The sequence below is a fragment of the Nyctereutes procyonoides genome, unplaced genomic scaffold, assembly GCF_905146905.1.
Source record: "Nyctereutes procyonoides isolate TBG_1078 unplaced genomic scaffold, NYPRO_anot_genome, whole genome shotgun sequence".
Lineage (NCBI taxonomy): Eukaryota > Metazoa > Chordata > Mammalia > Carnivora > Canidae > Nyctereutes > Nyctereutes procyonoides.
This window is the reverse complement of record NW_026575028.1, coordinates 1,293,574-1,318,003: the sequence shown is the minus strand read 5'-3', so window position 1 is coordinate 1,318,003 and position 24,430 is coordinate 1,293,574. Positions and strand designations below refer to the sequence as shown.

Here is a 24,430-nt window from a genome sequence, read left to right as displayed (position 1 = left end):
GCTTCCCGGCGTCACCAGCTGGGCCTGGCGTCCAGGGGCCGAGGAGGCCAAGAGAAGGTCGAAGGGTGGGCGAGGCGGGAGGGGATAGAGTCGGGTGCCGGGACTGGTGCGCGGGGAGGGCCGGGGGGCGCCGGGCGGAGGGCCGTGGGCGGAGCGGGGCAGCGGGAGGGGCGGGGCGGGGCGGGGCAGCGGGAGGGGCGGGGCGGGGCAGCGGGAGGGGAGGGGCGGGGCGGGGCAGCGGGAGGGGAGGGGCAGAGGGAGGGGAGGGGCGGGGCAGCGGGAGGGGCGGGGCAGCGGGCGGAGCGGGGCGGGGCAGCGGGCGGAGCGGGGCAGCGGGAGGGGCGGGGCGGGGCGGGGCAGCGGGAGGGGAGGGGCGGGGCAGCGGGAGAGGAGGGGCAGAGGGAGGGGAGGGGCGGGGCAGCGGGCGGAGCGGGGCGGGGCAGCGGGCGGGGCGGGGCAGCGGGAGGGGAGGGGCGGGGCAGCGGGAGGGGCGGGGCGGGGCAGCGGGAGGGGAGGGGCGGGGCGGGGCAGCGGGAGGGGCGGGGCGGGGCGGGGCAGCGGGAGGGGAGGGGCGGGGCAGCGGGAGGGGCGGGGCGGGGCAGCGGGAGCGGGCTCTGGGGCGGGGGCCGGGCTCCGGGCGCGGGAGGAGCGTGCACCGGCCGCACCGCCCGGGGAGGCCCGGCGCGGCGCCCGGTGCGCGGCTGAAGCCCTGCCCCCGCGGCCCGCCCCCTGGACGGCTGGAAGCCGGAAGCGGGCAGGGACCAGCCAGCTCCCCGCTGCCGGGCGGAAGGGGAAGGCCAGGGCCCGAGCCCCGCAGCCGCCCGTCGCGGGTCGCCGGCGCTCCGGGACAGTGCGGGGCCATGGGGACCCCGCGCCGCAGGCCGCCCGTCCTCCCGGGGTGCGCACCGGGGCGGCTGCTGCTGGCCCTGCTCCTGAGCCCGCTGGCCCCGGCTCGCGCCTCCCCGCGGCTCCTGGACCACCCGGCGCCAGCGTGCGCCCAGGAGGTGAGACCCGGCGCGCCCCAGGACCCTGCGGGGGCGGGGGGGGCGACGAGGGGCGACGAGGTGCCCCGGGCGGGACCTGCGGGAAGTCTGTGCGGGGCTCGGGGCGGATCTGCGGCTCGGGAGGACGCTCGGAGCCTGGGAGTCGCGCGGCGGGCCGAAGAGCAGGGAGAGTTTGGGGAGAAGCGAGCTGCCGGGCGTCCGGGGCAGGGGGCAGGAGGCGGGAGCGCGGCGGCGAGGGCCCCAGGGGTCGAGGGAGCAGCGGGAGGCGCTGGGCGGCCGGGAGGCGGCGTTGGGCCGGCTGGAAAGGGAGGCGGGGAGGGCCCTTCGGGGAGCCGGGGCTGGACCAGAGGCCTCCGCGCCGTGCGCCCTCGGGTCCCCGGCCCTCGAGGCTTCCCCTCCGAGGAGCCCCGGCAGCCCCCGGCCTTCGGACGTGGGACCCGCTGGACCTCGGCCCCGCCCCCCGCGCCCCCTCCCGAGACCCAGCGGGCCCGGAGCCCTGCGCGCGAGCCCCGACGGCCTGTGGGGGCCAAGGGCTCTGTGGCCGAGGCAGCCGGGCGGTGCCGAGCCGACACCCCTGCAGAGGGACGAAGCCCCGGGACCGGGCGCAGGGGTAAGACACTGCCCTTCCGGCGCCCGCCGGCACCAGCACTGGGGCCCAGTCTGCACCCCGCTGTGCTCGCGGGAATGACGGAGCCACCCGATGGACCGATGGACCGTCACAAGGGAAACAAACCAACAGCAGAACACCGTGCTCATCCTCAGCTTCTCCCCTCAAAGCTGCCCGCTTTCTCCACTCCCTATCCGGTTTCCTCAGCCCCCTTCCCCCCACTGCTTCTCACCCAGTATCTGAGTCAGAGGATGTGAAACGACCGAGGAGATATTTCTCCTTATCTAATTTCGTGGAAGATTTGCCAAGAGGGTGGAAGATGAGTGACTGTTTAGCAGAAATTTTTTTTTTTTTTAACGTGAAAGATGTTGGGAAATAGTCTCGTGACTCCCACTTTTAGGCAAAGCAGGGGATATATGCTCAGCAGACCCTTCCCACAGACTTGGTATCAGCTATTCTACCCAGAGAATTCCATGTTCGTATTCTGATGGCCCTTTGCCAGGAGCCTGCCAAATATAAGGTACTACTGTTGCTCTGGACGAAACAATAAAGAAACACCCTTGTGACCCTGATGTCCAGGAACTTAAATCCTCTAGGAGGGGAAGAGGCTTGAAGGTGCTCACTGTGGTCTGAGGCAACCTGTAGCAAGTGCTCTCAGGCAGCCAGAGAGTATACAGAATTCCAAAAAAAAGAGAAATTATTTCCAGCTGGGATGTTCTTCACAGTACATAAAACATTTGGGCAGCCCTGAGGCGTGGTCGGAGCCTCCAACACAGGTGGTGGAACAGTCCAGGTGGCAGAAGGGAGCTGAGCCAAGGCCCTTGGGTGGGCAGGATAAGGTGTGTATGGTAGGGAAGTGAGAGAAGCTAGAAAGGCAGGTGGAACTCCGTGGTGACCTGGTGTCAAAGCTAGACTGAGGGTGAGAGTTTAATTGCTCAGTGGGAAGCACTCCTGAGAGTCATGAGCAGGGGCAGGGCTGCGGAGAGTTACACATCAACCAGAGTTGTCTGTGATCTCCCACATTCTTCCTTCTCCCCACCTTGCCTTTACATATACACCCGGCTCATGGCCCACTCACCTCCACCCAGCTTTCCTGCTTCATGAACTAGTCCCTTTCAAAAGAAGGAAACAACACCCTTCAGATTTCTCTGCCTCCACTGGCATTTCAGTGGATGCAGCACAATATAGTGACGGGAGGGAAGGCCACAAATTTGGCCTGCATTTGCATCCCGACTTCACCACTTAGAATCTCTGCAAGCTTGGGCAGCTTAGGCCTGGGTCTCCTCACTTACACGGTGGAAGAGCTGGAAGTGCCATCACAAAGTGTGTCCGTACCACTTTCCAGAATATAAATGCCTATCCAAAGCCTGGATAGTGCTCGGTGACTCTCTCCCAAGACAGACAGGGGCCTTCTGCATGCTTGTTCTGTTCCTAGGCCACCAATGCAAGCACAGGGTATGGGGGCTTGATAAATACTTGTGGAATGAAAGTCAGGGCAATGAGTGAATGAATGTCAAGCTCTGCTTCAAAAGCAGCCTGAGTGGCTCAGCGGTTTAGCACCGCCTTCAGCCCAGGGTGTGACCCTGGAGACCCAGGATGGAGTCCCATGTCGGGCTCCCTGCATGGAGCTTGCTTCTCCCTCTGCCTGTGTCTGTGCCTCTGTGTGTGTGTGTGTGTCTCTCATGAATAAATAAAATAAATAAAATAAAATAAAATAATAAAATAAAATAAAATAAATAACAGTGATTACCTGAGACCAGGAGTAGAGCTCTTTCTGGCTTCCTGGGTTCAAAACCTAGATGACTCTTTGAGTTCCCCCACAGAAATCAGTATTGGAGTGACCATAAGTAATTGCATTTGCCTGAGCGGTCTCCTGGTTGGCCCTTCCCCCAGCCACACCTGCTAGCCCAGAGGAAAGCTCTCATGGCAAGACAGTGACTTGGATTTGGTCAGGATGAGTGTTAAACATACAATTTTACAGACGGGATGTGTGTTGTCTTACAAATTTTTTTATTTCCTGAGCACTTTGTGGTTTTGACTTGTGGTGGAACAACTGTTAGATTTAACCCTTACCTTCGGGTGGCCATGCCGAAGGCATGAGGGCATGCCTCTTTTCTCTTGTGAAAAGCTGTGTTCTGTGGACGCTCTTACATGGTAGAGGCATTCTGGCAGTCAGGGCTAGGGTCGTTGCTGGCAGTGGTACCAGCATAGCTGACAGATTCCTTGGCCATCCTACCCACCTTCTTCCTCTGACTGCTCACAGGAGGCCTACCATCTAGAGACGGTAATATCAGATAGCAGCCAGCAGCACATGGCAGTGCTGTGCATCGGGGAGGACATGCCAGGTCAGAAGACCTGGGCTCCAGGTCATGCCAGGTCAGCCTTCCCCACTCACCGGCTCTGCAGCCCTGGGTGGGTCACTCCACTACTGAGGAGCCAGGGTTCTCACCTATTTAAAGACCGTCCCCTCACAGGGGTTATGGGGAGAGCACATAAGATGTAGGTAAGTGAAAGCACCAGAGTATGTGCACTAGCTTTGGAAGGTGCCAGGGCACTAACATTCCCCTGAAGCCCGGTGCCAGGCCCTGGACCGGGGGTTAACATGCACAGCTTCATTACACACTCACAACGCACCAGGCTGCACTATTGAGCCGACTGAGCCATTCTGGAGAGGCTGGTGATTGGCAGAGGGCCACAAGGTTAGTGAGTGCTGCCCCGAAAATCAAAGCAGTCTCTGACGTCAGAGGCCACACTTTCAATGTTTATCAAGTGCACAGAGGTAGACACAGTGAAGTAAATTTCTTCCTTTTAATCTTCACCACTATGGATGGAGAATATTGGCCCTACATGTGGTAGGTGTCCTTTTTATTATTCATGTGGTATAGCTGTGATTCAGAGCATGGATTCTGGAGCAAAAGTCACATGAGTGTCAGCTCTGTGGGGCCTTGGGCCACTTCACCGTCCGCCCTGTGTCTCTGTTTTTTGGTCAGTAGAGATGGAATAATGGGGAGCACCACCTGGGTGACTCAGTTGGTTAAGCATCTGACTCTTGATTTCAGCTCAGGTCATGATCTCAGGGTGGTAGAATGAGTCCTGTGTGGGACTGTGCGCTCAGCAGGGAGTCTGCTTGTCCCTCTCCCTCTGCCTCTTCCCCCTTTGTGCACCTGCATGCCCACTCACTCTCTCTCAAATAATAAAAAAAATCTTTTTTAAATATCAGAGTAAAACCCAAACCAACAGATCTCTGTCCCAGCCCTCTCCACTCCCTAAAACTTTTTCCCAAAAATTATCACTTTTACTTCTTTTAGTTTTTTTTTTTTCCTGGCATTTGCCTCCACATTTCTAAATTTTTTTAATTTTTTTTAATTTATTTATTTATGATAGTCACAGAGAGAGAGAGAGAAGCAGAGACACAGGCAGAGGGAGAAGCAGGCTCCATGCACCAGGAGCCCGACATGGGACTCGATCCCGGGTCTTCAGGATCGCGCCCTGAGCCAAAGGCAGGCACCAAACCGCTGCGCCACCCAGGGATCCCTTTTTTTTTTTTTAATATTTTTTTAATTTTTTAAAATTTATTTATTTATGATAGTCACAGAGAGAGAGAGAGAGGCAGAGACACAGGCAGAGGGAGATGCCTCCACATTTCTAGATGTACTTATATTGTTTTTCTTGGTTTGTCAACGTTAGATATTAGCTATTGACTCATAATAGATAACAATTTTAATTTCTTACATTTCTTCTTCCACTGCGTCTTCTCTCGTGTCCCCATTGTAATTACATCACAATTCTAGTGAAATCCATCATCTGTTTGTAACAAGCGAGTAATCCTCACTGCTGAGGCAGATAAGTGTACTTTGATTATATTCTTTTCCTGGTGTAATTCCTTTTCCCTCCCGAGATGATAATTCCTTTAATTCCTCCACACTTTTCCAAGTAACCAGTCAGTTTTTTTCTATCAGATTTGTCAGGTTTTGCTTTTCCCCACACATCAGATATTCCATCAGTTCCATTCCCTCGTCCCCCTAGAGAACTCCCTCCTGGAACCCCAAATTCTCCAGCTCCAGCCTGGATAGGTTACAGTCTAGGCCTGTGGCACCTGTTGTACTAGGTATCCTGTCCTGGCTCCTGTGTCTTTCTTCCCAGAGTTTACCTCCCTCATTTTGCTGGAACATATCCTCCTGCAGTTTCCTAAGAAAATGTATAAGGAGATGAAGGATATATATATACACACATATATGTCCTCACACTTGTTTGATTAATTTGGCTGGTCACAAAACTCATAGGTTAAAGATAATTTTCCCTCAGAGTTTTGAGGGCATTGTTTTGTTGCCTTCTAGCAAATAGTACGGATGCTAAGGATGCTAGTGCCTTTCTGACTCTCTGTGTGTGGCACCTATCACACACATACACACAGACAGAAACATTTAGATTTTTTTTTTTTATTCCTGGTATTCCAGAAGTTTCATGATGTTGGGCTTTGGCCTGGGCTTTTTTTTTTCCAGGCCATTCAATGAACCTTTTTAATTTAGAAATATGTATCCTTTAGTTCTGGAGTGTTTTCTTTCCTTTTTAATTTCTTCTGTTTTCTGTATAATCTTCTGGAAATCCAGTTAATCATACCTTGATTCCCTGAATTGATTCTCTTAATATTCATATATTTTCTCTGCTGTGTTTGTGTTTATTCTACTTTCAGGGGAATTTCCTGAATTACAGCCCAACCCTTCTGAAATTTTTTATTTCCAAGGTTCATTTTTATTCCCTCCTTGCTCATTTTGCCACAGTATCCTGTCCTTGTCAGTGTCTGCTCTTATCTCTTTGAAACTATTATAATTGTGTTTGTTTTAATTTGTTTTGTCCCCAGCATTGTTTCATTTCCTCCAAGAGCATTTTTTAAATTGTATGTTTTGATCTGTTTTTCATTACAGGAAGCCCTTCCTAAGTATCTGATACTCTTTGGCTGTCTGAGAATATTTTAAGAATGAGGTCCTAGTCATGATGAGCACTGACTAATGTAATGAAGTGTTCAATCATGATTGTATACCTGAAACTAATATAACACTGTATTTTAACTATACTGAAATTAAAATGAAAAACTTATTTTTTTAAAGATTTTATTTATTTATGACATGAGAGACACAGAGAGAGAGAGGCACAGGCAGAGGGAGAAGCAGGCTCCATGCAGGGAGCCTGATGCAGGACTCAGTCCCAGGACTCCGGGATCATGCCCCGAACCAAAGGCAGACACTCAACCACTGAGCCACCCAGGCATCCCAAAATGAAAAACTTAATTTAAAAAAATTTGTTTAAAGAATATGGTCCTGGGATCCCTGGGTGGCGCAGTGGTTTAGCACCTGCCTTTGGCCCAGGGCGCGATCCTGGAGACCTGGGATCGAATCCCACGTCGGGCTCCCAGTGCATGGAGCCTGCTTCTCCCTCTGCCTGTGTCACTGCCCCTCTCTCTCTGTGGCTATCATAAATAAATAAAAATTAAAAAAAAAAAGAATATGGTCCTAAAAAGCTGATTAAATACTCTGTATAGATAAGGCTTATTGATCATTGGACTTTACTATAGGGGGTTAGTCTAATGGTGAACATGCCCGTCTATCAGTGGACTTTCACATGTCAGAATCTGGAGGTCTTTTCCAGGGCTTGGCTGAGATCAGAGCAGGAAGAGAGAGGTGAGGGTTCACAAAATTCTATATGCAGACCTTCATTTAACCATACCCCTTCAGCTTCTTTGTTTATACCTCCCTGGACACATGATACCTTTAAGACCTGATGCTTTAAAAGGTTCTGTTGGCTTCTCTCTTGTCTTATTCTCTTCTGCAGCACTCAGATGCAAGTTCCTCCCCTTGGCCTGAGCCAGTTGCTTACTCCTCCTTCTACTTTGGCTTTTAAAAATTTGTTCACATCTTTTGTCCACTGATGTTTCCTCTTTGTCCATGAAAATTTATAAAAATTTTCTCTTTCCCAGAACTTTCCTATGGTTTGGGGAGGGGGAGAAGATAATGTATGTCCATGATCAACATGCCATGACCTCTAATGGAATGAGTTATTCTATATTTCATTGATATGCATATTTTTCTCTTCTGTTTAAATCTTGTCCCCTCATCTTCCCTTTCTCCATCTCTTCTGCTTCTGTCTCTTTACCCCCAGTAACCCATGTGTTAATGACCTGCTTTCTGTCTGTGTATTTTTATATGCTTATTCAATCATATTCAAATAATGTAGATATATGGCAGGGTTTTTTCATCACTTATTTCCATAGGAAATTGGATCATAGGATAAGAAGTTCTTTGCAACTTATGTTTCTCACTCATCAACACATCAACACTCCAGGTCAATAGAAATCTATGTAACTAATTCTTTCTTTTTTTTTAAGATTTTATTTATTTATTTGAGAGAGAGAGAGAGAGAGAGAGAGAGAGAGAGAGACAAGTAGGGGGAAGGACAGAGGGAGAAGCAGGCTTTGCAGTGAACAGGGAGCCTGATGTGGGGCTCCATCCCAGGACCCTAAGATCATGACCTGAGCCAAAGGCAGGTACCTAACCGACTAAGCCATCCAGGCACCCCTATGTAGCTAATTTTCTTTCATCTTTACATAATAATCCATAGCAGATAGCAGAATATGTAACCATTGTCTTGATGGACATTGGGATTCAAACTAGATCTCACATTATTCAGCCATGGGAATGCATGGGCATTCAATATCACAGAAAAAGAGGGAAATTTAACCCATTTTTTAAAATAGCACAAGCTTAATTCTAAAACTTGATAAATTATGTACAGAAAAAGAAAAACGGGGACACCTGGGTGGCTCAGTCATTTAAGCATCCAATTCTTGATTTTGGCTCAGGTCATGAAATGGAGCCCCAGGTCCAGGCTCTGTGCTGGGAATTCTCTCTGCCTCTCCCTCTACCCACTTCCCCCTCCCCTTAGAAAAAAGAGGGAGAGAGAGAGAGAACTATAGACAAATCTCACTTATGAATATACAGGCAAACAATTCTATATAAAATATTAGCAAATTTAACAAGTAGGATTTACTCACCCAAGACTGTGAAGTTGGTCCATTATCAGCAAATCTATCAATATAATTCATTTACATCAATAAATTGAAGGAGAAAATTGACAGCTATATAAATAAGTGCTAGAGAGGTCATTGATAAGGTTCCAAAGCCATTTTAATAAAAACTATAAGCAAAACCATAATAGAAGGAAAATACTTACATATAATAATGACTGTGAAAAACCAAGACCAAAACCAGTACCAAAAGGTGACAAAGCAAGCTCTTCCAGGAGGAAGAGGATACCCACCCACATCATTGTTAACCAACCGCCTTTTCAGACCCTTCCAACTTCCTCTTGGTCTGCATGAAAACAGGAGTCTTTCCCCATGTCCATCATCTCGCAATGGCTTTGGAGTAGCTATCATGAAATAATGGGCTACCCAAATGGTATCTGTATTCCTTCCCTAGAAGAGCTTCCCATCTAAAGGTAAAAGAACCAGTTTCTTGTCCTCTGTGGCACAGTCCTAGGAGTTTCCAGTGGAAGAAGAAACGAGCATATGCATGGAAGCTAATGTCCTCACTGGTCAGGAAACAGAGTGGCACTAGAGTGAGCAAAGGCAGACGGTGGGTTTTGAACTTTGAGGAGAACCTCTCAGGGTTTCAATGGCCCTGGGTGAGTGAGAATTCAGCCCCAGGATCTGGACAGGACCGCCTGGGGCTCATGAACCTAGTGTCCCAGAAAGTAGGGTATGGACGCAATGCCATGCTTAGAGTCAGTCTGGAGCATGCTCAAGGCTGTTATCCTTGTATCCACTTTGTGAATGAACCCAGGTGGCAGAGCGTCTTCTCCCATCTTTAACCCTGTCTCTCTACTCCCTCCTGAGGGAGAGGCTGGCCCCAGCACCCAGTGTACACCCCTATACCAAATCCTTCTGTTGTCCTGAAAATTGTATTCCTGATCTGCTTCACCATCTGACTCCACATGGCATGTGGAGTCCACATGGCATGATTGGTCTACCTTTTGACTCCACATGGCATGATTGGTCTACCTTTCCAGTTCAGCTAACTAGAAATACCGGAGCCTGAGTTCTTCCCTTGCTCCACTGCCAAATCTGAGGATGTGGAGGTCACCCCTTATAATAAGAGCTTCCATTTAATAATAAGAGCTTACTGTGTGCCAAGCTCTAAGGAAGGGCTGCCAGTGATGAAAGAGCAGCCTTTAGGTGCCAGACCCTGGCAAATATTGTGTCGTTAGCAGGAATTGACATGATTCCCTGGGCACTGTAGCCAACAAAATTCCTCATAATGATTTCCTTAGGGCTTCTAGTAAGCTGCCTGTTTAACAGTCTGGGGGCACTGTATTACTTTATTTAATTGTACAATTAACACAAATACATTTCCACTCTCTGAAAGTTTTTGTAAGACAGATTAGAAGTGGAAAGTGAGGGGCTCCCTCCTCCAGCCACATACTATCACCGCCAGCCCACTCCCTGCCCCTAGATCTTTATGTGTTTCATTGAATTCTCAGCAATGCTCTGAAGTTGGGTACCTCTGGTTATTCTGATTTTAAGTCGAAGCAATCAAGGCCTGCCCATGTTTGGTATCTTGCCTAAAGTCACTTAGCTGGTATGTGGTGAGTAGGTGACTCAGTTCCAAGGATGCGTGTGCCTGCCTTCCAGAGTAGAGCCAGCTGGCCAAACCTAAGCCAGTGATTACATCCTCTAATGTTTGTAATTAGGGCTTCTAAATTTGGCTCTCCAGAGCTCCCCTGGGCTAGAGTTCACACATACCACCAAAGTGGGAGGCAGCATCAGGTAATATTTGTGCCTCAGCTCCCTGATCTATAAAACAGGGCTGAGGATCACACTTTGTCCTGAGCATGAGTGAGGATTAGTGAAAGAACACCTCTGAGTCACCCAGAACAGGGCCTAGCATCGAAGGGAGCTGGTAACCAGTTGGTGACTCTTCCATGGCTGAGCCTGTCCCAGGGGCTATGGGTTTTGTTCCCCTTCTTGCAGCGCTGTTAGCCAGCAGGAAGCCCCAGGATAGCTGGAGGGCTTTTCAGCAGGATGCCCCTGGAGAGCCCTCTCCATATCTTTTAAAACTGGGAAGTTCGTGGCTATTAACAGCTACCCAGAAAATGCCCTTTACGTCTTGCCCAGTGCACCACCTGCCATCCTGTTTTTCGCTGGATGAGCAGGATGGGAGAAGTGAGAGGATGAGATGATTCCCTGCCCCAGGAGCGGCCCCCAAAACTGAGGTTGGTGCTGTGGACGTTTTATCCTGGAGCAAGAGCCAGGGAAAGCATGGGGAGCCTGGCTTGTGAATTGTCATTCCTTCACGCCTCTAATTACCTCCTTCCTTTTTTCCACAGGGGCTAAACTGCACAGTCAAGAATAGTAAGTCATCCGTTTTTGCTCTTCCTGTTGTTGCCTTGTTAATAAAGTGCTAGCCTCATGTTGCTCTCTGACAGGAGTGCCGCCCCGGCACCTGGGCTCTGGGTGAAGGTTACACCTTTCAGTGGGAGGTGTCCTTGAGAATCCAGGATGCATACACCTACGTTTCTTATCAAGAATACCCATTATGCAAAAGTCAGAAAGTGAGAAATGTAATTGCTATTTTGGGTTTTGAAAATATTGTCTGGGGTGCTGCCCTGGTGTTTGTCTACGATACGATCTGATTTGCCAAAGCTTGTCACTGTAAAGTGAGAGACATCTGTGATGTCGATCCTATTTTGTGTTTTAATTCAAGGAGGCACATACTTCAGGTGTCTGTGCTAATAAGAGATGAGCCCTGGCATAGAAAATAAATCAACTTTTGTCACCGCCCCATCCTTCCTGTGCCCTGTTTCACTGCTTTATCTCAAAACCAAGTTTCATTGCTTTGTCTCCTCTCCTGAAGTGCCCTTTAGACCTCTAAGATTTGCAGTGACTCTGACAAACTGGGGAAGACAGGGGCAGGGTAATAAACCCAGCTGAGGGTCACGGGCCCTTGGGTGTTTAAGGTCTAGCTCTCTGGAGCCGCTGCTGGGGCATCTTGCTTGCACACCCCATTCTTTTGCAGTTTCTTCAGGTTCTTGCAGAGCATGCAGGTCTCTGATTTCTGTGTTTTCTTGCTCCAGGTACCTGCCTGGATGACAGCTGGATCCACCCTCGAAATCTGACCCCTTCATCCCCAAAAGATGTCCAGGTCCACCTGGACTTTGCACAGACCCAGCATGGAGACCTATTGCCTGTAGTTGGCATCAGATGGACCCTGCAGACAGACGGTGAGTGGGCATGTCAGAGGGGCTCGGGAGGGTCTACCCACCTCCAGGTGAATCCACAGGCTAGACCACCCCCCTCTCCCACCAGACTCAGAATTGGGCTCCTAGTTCTGTGCTCAAGACACAAGGGCCCAGATTTCATGCTGAAAGCCTCCATTGTTTCATGAAATAAATGAATAAGTTTTTAGTGTTTTAGATATTAACCCACGATGGTATCTTCTCAAGCCACCATTCCTTCCTTTAGCCTAGAATCCTTGCTACCCTGGAAAAGAAAGTCAGGTGGTTAATTCTCTTTTTTTAGTATATGTGCTGCCGAAGCGAGCACAGGTGGTTAATTCTCTGACTGCAGTACCAAATATTTATTGGAAGATGGTAACACATTGGCCAGTGTGCTTTGTCCCTTGATTTAGGGGCTGGCATTTTTTTTAAAGTAACCTCCACACCTAACATGGGGCTCAAACTCATGACCCCAAGATCAAGAGTCACCTGCTCTACTGACTGAGCCAGCCAGCCACACCAAGGAGCTGGCATTTTTTAAAACAACAGCCCCCCCTACCCCCACCCCAAACCTCTTACAGGGATAGAGAGTTGAAGTTGAAGTTGACAAGAGCCAGCCCCACATGTGTGACCAAGGCCTAAGGGAGGTCAGCCTCCTTATCAGCCTCCAGTCTCTGGTGCCTACCGCAGCCTCTCCAGGGCACACGGGGACAGCCAGGGTTGACACCCAGGCCATGGTGCTGACACCCTAGCACGGCCTTTGCCTCTGGCCCAGTGTGAAATTTCACTGGTCCTTGCCCAGCAGGGAAGTAAGTGTCTGCTGAGCAGTGGGCCCAAGAGTGAGCTGGAAGGAACAGGAAGTGGAGGGTTAGGTACCATGAGCAGATTTTCTCTTAAGAGTGAGTAAGCATGACAGGCAGGGAAGTGACACACCCAGTGGTTTGTCTGTTTTTGATCTGAGTCTGTTCGCCTCTTCTCCCTCTGACCTCCAGCCAGCATCCTCTTCCTGGAGGGTGCAGAGTTATCTGTCCTGCAACTGAACACCAATGAACGTGTGTGTGTCAAGTTTGAGTTTCTGTCTAAACTGAAGCATCATCACAAGCGGGTAAGCAGCCGGCCCCAGAGTAGATTGTGTTCTTCCAACAATAGTGAGGAGCAGAAGGGTTTTTGAAAGCTTTCCAGACATGCCCACCCCTGCCTTTGCTTCCGACTTTACCTAGCTGTTCGTTGTAAGTCCCGTGGAAAGGGAGTTCCACGGCCCCCTCTCCTGCCTCCTTCTTTGTAACCCAGAGTGATCTGGGGCCTGCCTCCAGGAGGAACAGCTCTGCCCAGACCAGAGCGCTGTACTGGCTGGGGCACACTCAAAGGAGTGTGCAGCCCTTTCCATTTACTTTGCTTCTGGCTGCCCAGTAGTCATATGTTGATTCTCATCTCCTTTGTTTAAAGCATCGAATCACGGACTGTGGTCCAGGACCCTGCGAACCGGTTAGAAAGGTAGAATCCAGGGCCCCACCTTAGACTTCCAGAATCAGAATCTCTGAGGGCAGGACCCAGCAATCTGTGTTTAACCAGCCTACCAAGTAACTCTGGGGCAAGGTCCAGTTTGAAAACTGCCTGTTGTAATCTGCAAAAGTGCCTGTTTGCAGATCTCCACAAACACACTCAGCCAAGATAGGTCCCTTCCCCTGTACTTAATGATGATCCCAAACTTGACTGCTGGTGGATGGTGAGGCCCAAGTGCCTAGATCAGCTTAAAAGCAAAGGGCCCCCACCCCATCTACCCCCAGGCAAATTAGAATGGGAATTGGAATCAATATATGTCATCTGCACCATCCAGAAAATACCCTCACACCTTCTGTTGTCTCTGCAACGAACGTGTCTGCAGGCGCAGGGTGAGTGGGGTCTGTAGCCCTCCCTCTGCCCTTTTGAGCTCCAGAACATTCTCAAGAGATCCTGGCTTTGCCATTTAAGGAGGAAGAGTCACTTAACAAATGGCTTTTAACTGCCCATGGTGTGCTAGCTCTCCCAATAGCCCTGAATCCTCTGGTTCAGCTCCCTGACACCATCGTCCTGAAATCTGAGAGGGCTGACCCAGAGGAGGACTGGCTTTCCCCTGGTTCTCCCATGTGTGACGCTACTGCCTACTGATGAAGCCAGACCCAGGGTTTTTAGGTAGACAGCAAAGACCAGAGGAAACCGAGGGTAAAGATGCACCTACCCTGATGTTGGATCTTGCTGTGAGGGTTATTTTGTTCCTCGTCACTGACCTTCCAGGAGGTAGCAGGGGGTGGACTTCTTGGGCACACGCCACTGGGTAAGAGGTGTGTGTGACCTGTCCAACCTCCCCTTCCTCCCTCTCTTCAGTGGCATTTTACCTTCAGCCACTTTGTGGTAGAACCTGGCCAGGAGTATGAGGTGACTGTCCACCACCTGCCCAAACCCATCCCTGACGGGGACCCAAACCACCAGTCCAAGAATTTCCTCGTACCTGGTAAGAGTGCCCTCCCAGCCATTCCTTCCACCACTCAGCTCTTCCTCTTTGAGAAGAAACCAGCAGGTGGCTCAGACATCAGCCTCCCTGCTCAGCTGGGCTGTGGCTGCATTGTCAGCATGTGGCTCCTTCGGAGGTGGTCGGGAAGTTCCTGCCCAGGAAGCGTCAGGAAGACAAGCTGTTCTCAGGAGAGTTCAACCCTTGCTTCGAGCCTTGTCCCAGCTCCCATCACCTTGCTCTGCACCTTTGTCTGTTTCATTCCCCGCCTGCCCTGCCTGGCTTTTCTGTCTTTACACTACATCCTACCTGCATTTCTCTATCACCATCCTGTGTGCGACACCGTCTCCTCTTCCCCCTGTAATCCATCCTACCTGGGAAAACTGCTGGGTTTGTCTTCTAAAACATCATTTTATGTCTGTGTGCCTTCCAGTTCTCTGTCTTCCTCAGCATGCAGCCATGACCTACATTTCCCATTGTTTGAAGCCAACTGCGTCTGGAGCCGCAGCCCCCTTGAGGACCGGGTCTTTGACCTATACCCATCCATGTGAGCTCCAGAGCCTCACTGCCTTGCATAGAGTAGGCATTCAGGAACTGCTAGCAGGAACTGTTAGGGATGATGACAGCCTTCTTCATTCCTGGAGCACTCTGCACATGCACACACACATGCATATACATGCACACGCACATGGACACACACTGCCTGCTTACCCTGTCACTCCCTGACACGTTGTCGTGATATTTTTGTGATGTTACATTATGCCTTTGTTTTCTTTGGTCTCTTCTACTGGAATGTGCTCTCCAGAGGGCAAGGGCTCTACCTTATTCACCAGTCTGTCTCTGGTGCCTAAACCTGTGCCTGGCACATATTGGGTGCTCAGCAAGTGCTTGTCAAATGAGTGAGTGTCCCCAGTCCCCTCCCTTGTTCCTATAGTAGACCCACTCAGGCCCTATTCCTCTATGGCAAGTCCTACCTGTCACATGTCTTCTTAAACCAAAGTGAGAATGTTACAGTCAAGGCCACTGGGAGGAGAGTTCAGGGAGATGTCTGTGGAGCTGTGGTCTCAAGGCCTTCTCCACGCCTGTGGAGGCATCATTGAATTACCTGGGAGCTTGTTAGAAATGCAGATTTTCACGGACCCACCCCAGACCAACTGAATCAGAAACTACCTGTGGTGAAGTGTATAGGAAAGTTTGAGAAATGCTGCCATGAGGGGACAAAGTATTTCTGCCCGTGTCAAGAATCAGAGGCCAGCTGCAGAGAAAGCTGATGGGGGCAGAGTAGGGGGGAGCTGGAGTGGGCTGAAACTCTCCCTCAAAGCAAGCTCAGGAGGCATGCAGTAGAGTCTGGGAGGTTCTCTGAGAGAGGAGGAGGGGCACAGCCAGGTCAATACCCGGTTCTGTGGGGCCTCCAACTGGGGCAGCAGTTTGGTCCTTTGAACTTTGAAGGGGCCACCTTTGAACAGACTCCCCAGAAGGAAAGAACTTGTTATCTATGGTGTCAGGAGTCTGAAAAGGCAGACTTTCTAAGGCAGAGGCTCAGTGGTTTCCCCTTCTTCTGGGTTGGCAGGCTGCGAAGACCCCGGGATGAGGATGACCACACCGTGTGTGAGCTCAGGTAACCACGCCGGCAGCCTTGTGGTGGGGGCCTTGACTCGGATGTGCACACACACACACGCACACACACGCTCACCGTCCCTCCCCCTCTATCCGGGTCTGCACCCTGGCCAGGCAGCCTGTGGGACCCCAACATCACGGCAGAGGCCCTGGAGGCCCACCAGCTGCGGGTACACTTCACCCTGTGGAATGAGTCTGCCCAATACCAGATCTTGCTGACCAGTTTTCCCCACACGGAGAATCGGAGCTGCTTCCATCGTGTCCTGATGGTGCCCGAGGTAAGGCCAGCCCTGTCCTGAGTCCCGTCCATAGCTCTGTGCTACCGCCTCCACGGGTTCTGACATAACTGCTGCCCAGAGCCTGGCCAGGTACCGTGCCTGGCTGCTCCCAGTTCTGCGTTGCTCTGCTCCTGTCCTTTCCTTCTGATGGTGGTGTCCAGGCAGGTCAGTGCTGGATCTTTCCTTTGACTCGTCTAGTCTGATCTCTGCCTTGCTCACCTCCCCCGTCCTTATAGTTCCTCCTTCCCCACAGTCTCCCTGGTTCTCTCTGTTTTCTTATTCCACCTGTTGCAAAAAGGATCTGAAGAGTTTTAAGATATTAAGACAAAGGGGAATAAAGATGAAATAATATGAAGCCAGCATGGGGCTACTGCAGAAACCATGTGTCTGGCCTTTGGCTTATGAACACAAACTTGTCTCCACGGTCCCTAGCAGCCAAAGCAAAGAGAGAAATGCCAGTCACTAAATGTGTTCCCGAGCCAACAATGAGCCGGTTGCCCCAGGGAAATGTAGTCTTTTCTGGAATGAAAGCCTGGGGAGCCTTTCTGGGGACAGCCTTCCTGGGGGAGGTGGGCAGCTCGTGCCCAGCCAGCCTGACCCACTCTCTCCCCTCCCTATAGCCCACACTCAAGGAACACCAACAGCGGGCCAACATCACGCTCACTGGGTCAAGCTCTAATTGGTGCTGCCGCCACCAAGTGCAGGTGGGTGAGTGTGGTGCACACAAGTGTGGGAGCACCTGCACAGGTCGGCACTCCTCCTGGCGGGCACAGTAAGGAAGGCGCCAGCTCAAGGACCCGTGCTCTCTCCGAGGACCTGGCTCCCTGGTCCCCCAGGGTTCCCTGCCTGCAGAGACGGCATCTCTGCCTTTCCTGGCCCCATACTCCAGGCCTCCCCTGGACAGGGCTTCTTTGGCCCCCTGTAGCAATAGGCCACCTTCCTGGGAGGCAGGTGGAGATGCTGGGGTAGCTGGCCAGGGTCTGTTGCCTATGCTGGCAAGGAAGCAGTAGTGGAGAGGGCCCAAGCCCCCACCCAATGTCTCAGGGTCCCACTCTGCCCTGCTCTCACCACTCTCCCAGATCCAGCCTTTCTTCAGTAGCTGTCTCAACGACTGTCTCAGACACTCCGTGACTGTTCCCTGCCCAGAGATTCCAGATGCTCCAGGTAGGAAGTCTGTTGCCACTTTGAGGCATTTTAGGGAGGAGAGTGAATGAAGGTCATTCCTTGACTTGAGCTGAACCCTGACTTGGTTCTAAGGGTGGGGTGGACTTTAATTTTCCTTGGAGGTATTCAGGCCTGCAATGTGGGGCTGTGGAGACACTCCTGGGTTGGACTCTTGACTGCCTGTCCTTAGCTGTGCAGCCGTGGGCAAAATACTTAACCTTTCTGATCCTCAACTTCTGTGGCTAAAAAACTGGGGATTGTAATTATCTGAGAGTCGCAGTCTGGGCCACAGAGCATGAGTGCTTTACCATGTTTGCTTTTAATCCTCACAAATGGTAACCCCTCATACCATGAAGGAGAGCATCCCTCCCCCAGCTCATAGATGAGGAAATAGAGGCGCAGAGATGTCCAGTAAGTCGTCCAAGATCACACACCATGGAAGTGGCAGTGCTCTGGGTTCTGACCCAAGCCCATTCCTGCCCCCTGCGCCACGGCCGCCTTTTCACTCAGAAGCGGGGCAGAGAGCCACAGGCATCACATCAGCCTAGAGGAGAGGCTGGCCTCCTGGGTGGGGGTTGGGGCGTCTCTCAGTAGACCCAACAACCGGCTGCTGCTTGGAGATGTTGTCATGAAGTTTAGCAGGCACCTGGAGCGCTCAGTGGAGGTCCGGGGTGGATGTTGGCAATGGGTTTTGTAGTAGCTGCTAATAACGAAGAACACTGTTTCCCTTTGTTCTCATTGTAGTCTCGATTGCGGGTAAGCCCAGCCGTCCTTCCTGGCCTTCCCCAGGGGCCATTCCTCAGGCCACATCAGAAGTCCCTGCCTAAGCCTCTCTGGAGCCAGGCAGACAAGGCTGAACCCAGGGGCCAGCCCGGGGGCCGTGGCACAGGCCAGAGGGGACAGCCCGGGGGCCAGGCAGCTGGGCTGGGGACCTCAGGGCTGCTGTAGCGGGCGCTTCAGCCGCCTCACTATACTGTTCCGCCCCCCACAGACTACATACCCCTGTGGGTTTATGGGTTCATCACGGGCATCGCCATCCTGCTGGTGGGTTCTGTCATCCTGCTGATCGTCTGCATGGCCTGGAGGCTACCCGGTAAGGGGCAGGGGCTGTGGGGGCACATCATGGGGTTTGCTCCTCTGTCCCCCTTGCTCCCTGTGTCCTCTTCTTTCCGCTCCCGTCTCTGTGAGGCTGTGCTCAGAGAGCACCCTTGAGTGCCAGGCCTCCCATCTCAGATGAAGTCCTGACACTGGCTCTCTCAGGCCACAGCAAGCTCGGTGGTCGAGAGGTCAGCCTGCAGGAAGGCTGACCTGGGCTCACATACCAGCTCCAGCACTTACTACCTGGGCAAATTACTTCATTCTCTGAGCCTCGGGTTCCTCTTTTATAAAATGGGAATTATAAAGATACCCACATCATAAGATGAATATAAGGATCACACAAAATAACATACATGGATTCTTAGCGTAGAGCCTGGCACGTATTTGCTCGACATATATCAGCCACAATTATGTTTATTGCTACTGAAATCAATAGTTTAAAACAGACTGGATGGAAGTTGCTAGGAAAGGGTTTCCCTGCATCAGACATGATCAGCCAGGCAGATGGGAGAACCTGAAGGAGCTCATCCTGCAGCCCCCAGGCTCGTATGTCAGTCGGGGAGAACAGAACAGTGAGGGACAGCATGATGTGAGAGAGAAGGTTCTGGGTGGGCTCTGAGCTCTGCCTCCCTGCTTTGCAGACAGAGGCAGATTGCTAACAAACCCTAGATTTGGTTTTGTCTTCTGTCAAATGGGGTGATAATGCCTCCCTCTCAAGGTTGTGGTGAGGATTAAATGGTGCAGCCACTGGAGGGTCTGCCTAGGGGGTGCCCATAAGTACCCACTCCCTCTCCCTGCAGCCCTCTCTGGTCACATTCTGAGCAGGAGAGCCCATGGGTCTTTGGCTTCGGGGCTCGGCCCTCCTCGGCCCTCCACAGCCCCGGGCCCTTCCTTCAAAGGCCTGAGAGCAGTTTCCACACTGACGGCTTAGCATTCAGTATGGATCATCATGAATTATCATTCGAGGGGAGGAGTACCGCACCAGGCATTGGAAGACCCCCAGAGAGGGCCCTTCTCCGCAGGGCTGTTAACAGGGTCAGATAAGTTCACATCTCTGGGAGCACTTTGAAGATGTATTTAGTTTAGAGAGTGGGGGAGGAGCAGGAGGAGAGGGAGAAAGAGGGACTCTCCAGCCGACCCCCCCCACTGAGCACCAGGCCCCCCACGGGCTCCACCTCCTGACCGTGAGATCACGACCTGAACAGAAACCAGGAGTCTGACGCTTAACCGATGTGCCACCCAGGTGCCCCATGAGTGCTTTATAAACTAAAACTCGCTCTAGATGCCAGCTGGGCCCTCTGCTTCATTTCTGCCTTTGCACTTCCGGCCTTCTTTCGGAGTGCCCCGCACCACGGGCTGAAGAAGAGGATGCTCGTCCCACGGTCTTCTGGTAGTTCTGGACAAGGCCCAGAAGGTGGAAATCGGGACTCAGGCTCTTCGGGTCTTATTTGGCCATCCGTGGGTTCTGTCCATCCTGCCACGTCACTGAGGGATGGCCTCCTACACCGCAGGTTCCTTCTTTGTATCTCTGAGGGAGCACTTGCACAAGAACGTTGTTTCCCTCCTCACGTCAAAAATACTAGGAGGAAGTGTCATAAGCAGGCAGTGTCTGAAGCTGTGTCGTAGGCCTGTGCAAGGACGCTTCTGGGGGAAGAGGCCTTCCCTGCACGGGGCATTTCCTCGGGGGCAGGAGAGGTCACCACTGTAGGAGCAGTGCAGAATGCTTGAGACTCCCGCCGACAGCACGTACTGTGTGCCAGGCCCTGCACACAGTCTCGCTGAATCCCTGCTGTACAGACCCACTCACAGAGGAGGGTGCTGAGCTTCAGACATACCAGTAACTCTCCCAGGCCTCAAAGCCACCCCTGGCACACCTGGCGCTCACACCTGGCGGCCCCTCACAGTGCAGGGCCTGCCCTGTGTTGAGGTGGGACAGCACCCCGTCCCAAGCCCCAGCAAACTGATCCCTATTTCTCTTCCAAAAAAGCTGCTTCGGTATGTTGTTTTTTTTTTCTTTCAGGGTCTCATTGTGAAAAATACGGTAATGACACTAAATACACAGGTCAGTGTTTCCTGGTGTGGGTGGGCTGGGTTTGGTGAATGTTGCTGTGGGAGGCATAACGGAGGGCTCTCCTGCAGTTTAGCTCCTGGCTTCCTTCAGGAGGCCTCACCAGGGAGGACCTCCCTTCTGGGACCCCCACACAGAAGGGACCGCAAATGGTGAGGCTAGGATAATATGTTTGAAATCACCTGGACAAGCAAAGAAGGGAAGGGCACCATCTTTTATGAAAAGAGGTCCTACCTATAACAGGTTTGTATTGCAAAGGCAGACCTTTGGACCTTTTTTCTTTTTAATTCCAATAATTAAAGTACAGGCTAAAAGACAGATAGGAATCTTGAGAAAGAAATTCACCCTCCCATAAGGCACCAGACTGTGATTCTTTGCAGGCAGCCGGAATGAGTGAAATAGTAACATTTGGCTTATTCTGAGGCCTTGGTTGTATCACTTACACTAGGGAGCCAGTGTGTGCCTAATCCAGGCTGCCCCCTGGACTGCCCAGCTAGGAGTGCTGCCCTTGGCCTGTGAGGATGAGCGCAGGTGCACACCTGAACCTGTGGGCCTGGCTTTCCTGCTTTCCTTCTTTCCCTCAGATATCCAGCCCAAGACCAGCCTGATCCCTCCACCCCTGAAGCCCAGGAAGGTCTGGATTGTCTACTCTGCCGACCACCCCCTCTACGTGGATGTGGTCCTTAAGTTTGCCCAGTTCCTGCTCACCGTCTGTGGCACTGAGGTGGCCCTTGACCTGCTGGAGGAGCAGGTCATCTCAGAGGTGGGGGTCATGACCTGGGTGGGCCGCCAGAAACAGGAGATGGTAGAGACCAACTCCAAGATCATAATCCTGTGCTCGCGAGGCACCCGGGCCAAGTGGCAGGCCATCCTCGGCTGGGAGGAGCCCGCCGTCCAGCTTCGGTGTGACCGCTGGAAGCCCGCGGGGGACCTTTTCACAGCTGCCATGAACATGATCCTGCCGGACTTCAAGAAACCAGCCTGCTTTGGCACCTACATCATCTGCTACTTCCGTGACATCAGCAGCGAGAGCGATATCCCTGACCTCTTCAACATCACTTCCAGGTACCCACTCATGGACAAATTTGAGGAAGTTTACTTCCGGATACAAGATCTGGAGATGTTTGAGCCTGGCCGGATGCACCGTGTTGGGGAACTCACAGGTGAGAACTACCTGCAGAGCCCCAGTGGCTGGCAGCTCAAGGAGGCTGTGGAGCGGTTCCGGGAGTGGCAGGTTCGGTGCCCTGATTGGTTTGAGCGTGAGAACCTGGGCTCAGCAGATGACCAGGACCTCCCGTCCCTGGACGAAGAGGTGTTTGAAGAGCCACTGCTGCCACCAGGAAGAGGGATCATCAAGCAGAAGCCCCTGGTGCATGAACCTGCCCCTGAGGGCTACCTGGTGATAGATCTGCTTGTTGGTGAGGAAGGAAGAGGACCGTCAAGACATGAACCTCAACTTCAGCCCCAGGGAGAGCTGATGGCCCAGACCCTGCAAACTGTGGTGTTCCCAGTGAAAGAGGTCCCTTCTGCTCAGGCGGTGGAACCTGTCCCTCACACCGTTGAGAGCAGCACAGCTGGCCGGTTGGCCGTGGTGGAGGGAGATGAGGCCTGCCCGCTGTTGGAGGGTTGTGGCCCTTGGCGCAACAGCGTCCTCTGCCTCCCCATGGACTCGGAAGAGCCTCCCCTCTGCAGCACCCCGATGGCATCACCCAGCCCAGAAGACGTAAGGGAGCAGCTCGAAGGTTTGATGTTCTCCCTCTTACAACAGAGCCTGAGCTGCCAGGCCCAGGAGGGGTGGGACAGAGCCGCAGTGGCCCTCAAAGACCTCCGCACACCCTACGAGGAGGAGCAGCGGCAGTCGGTGCAGTCCGACCAGGGGTATATCTCCAGGAGCTCCCCGCAGCCCCCTGAAGGACTTATGGAAATGGAGGAAGAAGAAGCAGAGCAGGACCTGGGAAAATCGGCCAAGCAGCTCTCTCCTGAGGATCTGGAGAGCCTGAGAAGCCTCCAGAGACAGCTCTTCTTCCAAGAGCTTCAGAAGAACTCTGGCTGGGACAGTGTGGAGCTGGAGGTGCCCTAGGGCCTCTCCAGACTCAGGGTGTTGAGCAAAGGGAGTGTGTGTGTACATGAGTGTCTGTATATATGCATCTGTTCATGTGTGAAATGTTTGCCTTTAAATGTAGACCTTGGGCAGCCCCAGTGGCTCAGCAGTTTAGCACCACCTTTGGTCCAGGGCACGATCCTGGAGACCCGAGATCGAGTCTCGTGTTGGGCTCCCTGCATGAAGCCTGTCTCTCTCTCTCTCTCTCTCTCTCTCTCTCTCTCTCTCTCTGTGTGTGTGTGTGTGTGTGTGTGTCTCTAATAGATAAATAAAATCGTAAGATAAAATAAATGTAGACCTCTGGATCCCTGGGCATCCCCCTTAATTTTCTCTTTCTGACCCTCTGGCCATGTTCTATCCCAGCAAGAATCCACAGCCCCTTCTCAGGAGCTAGTGACGGAGTGTTCTTGAGTCTCCATCATGCAGTCATCCAATCATCCAGCATTGATTTTGCACCTGTTAGGTGCCAAGCATCTGAGATTAACAAAGGTAAATTGCACAGGTGCCCTAGCCACCAAGGGGCTTGACGATTAGTGAGAGTCACAGATTAGTAAACAGGATGGTCCTGTGCAATGAAAAGGCTTAGTAGAGGTCTGCCCAGGGCTGTGAGAATACACAGAAGGAGCACCTGGGCCAAGGGACAGTGGTTGGAGAGGGCTGGTCCCAGGGGAGGGGGCGGTGCGAGGTGGTGGAGAGGCCGGAGCCCCTGTTGGAAAAGGGCTGTGGCCAGGCTGGGGGTTGGAGGGCTGGGCCATCAGCTGGGTAGCCTGGCATTCCTTTGATGTGGTGAGCTGCTATCCTGCAGACAAGGGTCCTGAGGACCAAACATACCTGGAAGCCACCTCAGATCATTTTTGGAAAGAGGATAGAAATGTGTGGTGGGAAATCTAACAGCATTCAGCTGGGAGAAAAGTCTGAAATCCTGAGCTCCCACTTTGGTGCTGCCGTCAGTGGGAGAGCTACGGCAGAGGAGCCTCCTGGACTGCGTGGCCGGGCCCCTGGGCAGCAGGGCCCCCAAGCTTGGGAGGCTCCAGAGCTGGGACCCCAGGCCTGAGTGTGAGGTGTGGAGGCCTCACAGCAGGTGGGTGCAGGAAGGCAGGGCCGGAGCGGGAGGCACGCAGAGCCCGGCACCTCTTTCAGGGGCAAGGAAAATATGCCACTCTGTACTTAGAAGTCTGACGTTCAAAGACAGTATTTGAGGAGAGATGCTAAGGCTCAGTGTTTGAAGAAGTTTTTCCTGAAGTGCCCCTGGGGAGAAACTGGAGGCTTCTGTCTGTCCGGGGTCCCGGTGAACAATGCTGGGATGCTGTCTGCTGTGGACTTGGGTGTGCTCCGTTACCTGTCCTCGAGCCCCTCAGCTGGAGCTCCTGGCTTCAGTGAAGGGGGGAGGACTCTGACAGGTAATGGGAAACCAAACATCGCAGGTCCTGTGCGTGTGTGTGTGTGTGTGTGTCCCACACATGCATACATGTGCGCAAAAGGGGGAGTCTCAATAAAAGAATGAATAAATTCATTAACTCTGGTAAGAACTCCTGCTAGTTATTTTGAGTCACATGTTGCTGTAGGTCAAGAAGCTCCTGGCTGTGGAGTCCCGTCAGTGGTGTGATTTCACCGCACAGCGGTAGGGCCTCCGGTCTGGAGCCCAGGCAGGGTGGCCCGTACGCAGCCTGACAACAGCGAAGGACCAGGGGAGGCAGTGCTGCAGACGGGGTGTCTGTGTACCCCCAAAATACGTA

General features: G+C 52.5%; 1 protein-coding gene across 2 annotated transcripts; it reads left to right on the top strand.

The window, feature by feature from the left end:
* The first annotated feature begins 659 nt into the window (after nt 1-659).
* Nucleotides 660-24,211, top strand: IL17RA (interleukin 17 receptor A). 2 transcript variants are annotated; one of them, XM_055315485.1, is made up of 13 exons: nt 660-1,004; nt 10,993-11,017; nt 11,740-11,886; nt 12,873-12,985; nt 14,245-14,371; nt 15,939-15,986; nt 16,100-16,263; nt 16,884-16,967; nt 17,343-17,427; nt 18,172-18,183; nt 18,419-18,520; nt 20,546-20,587; nt 21,178-24,211. In XM_055315485.1, the coding sequence occupies exons 1-13, from the start codon at nt 861-863 to the stop codon at nt 22,671-22,673; spliced, it is 2,589 nt and encodes an 862-aa protein (XP_055171460.1). In that variant the 5' UTR covers nt 660-860; the 3' UTR covers nt 22,674-24,211. The 2 variants fall into 2 exon arrangements, with proteins under 2 accessions (XP_055171460.1, XP_055171461.1); XM_055315486.1 differs by lacking the exon at nt 18,172-18,183.
* Nucleotides 24,212-24,430: the final 219 nt, after the last annotated feature.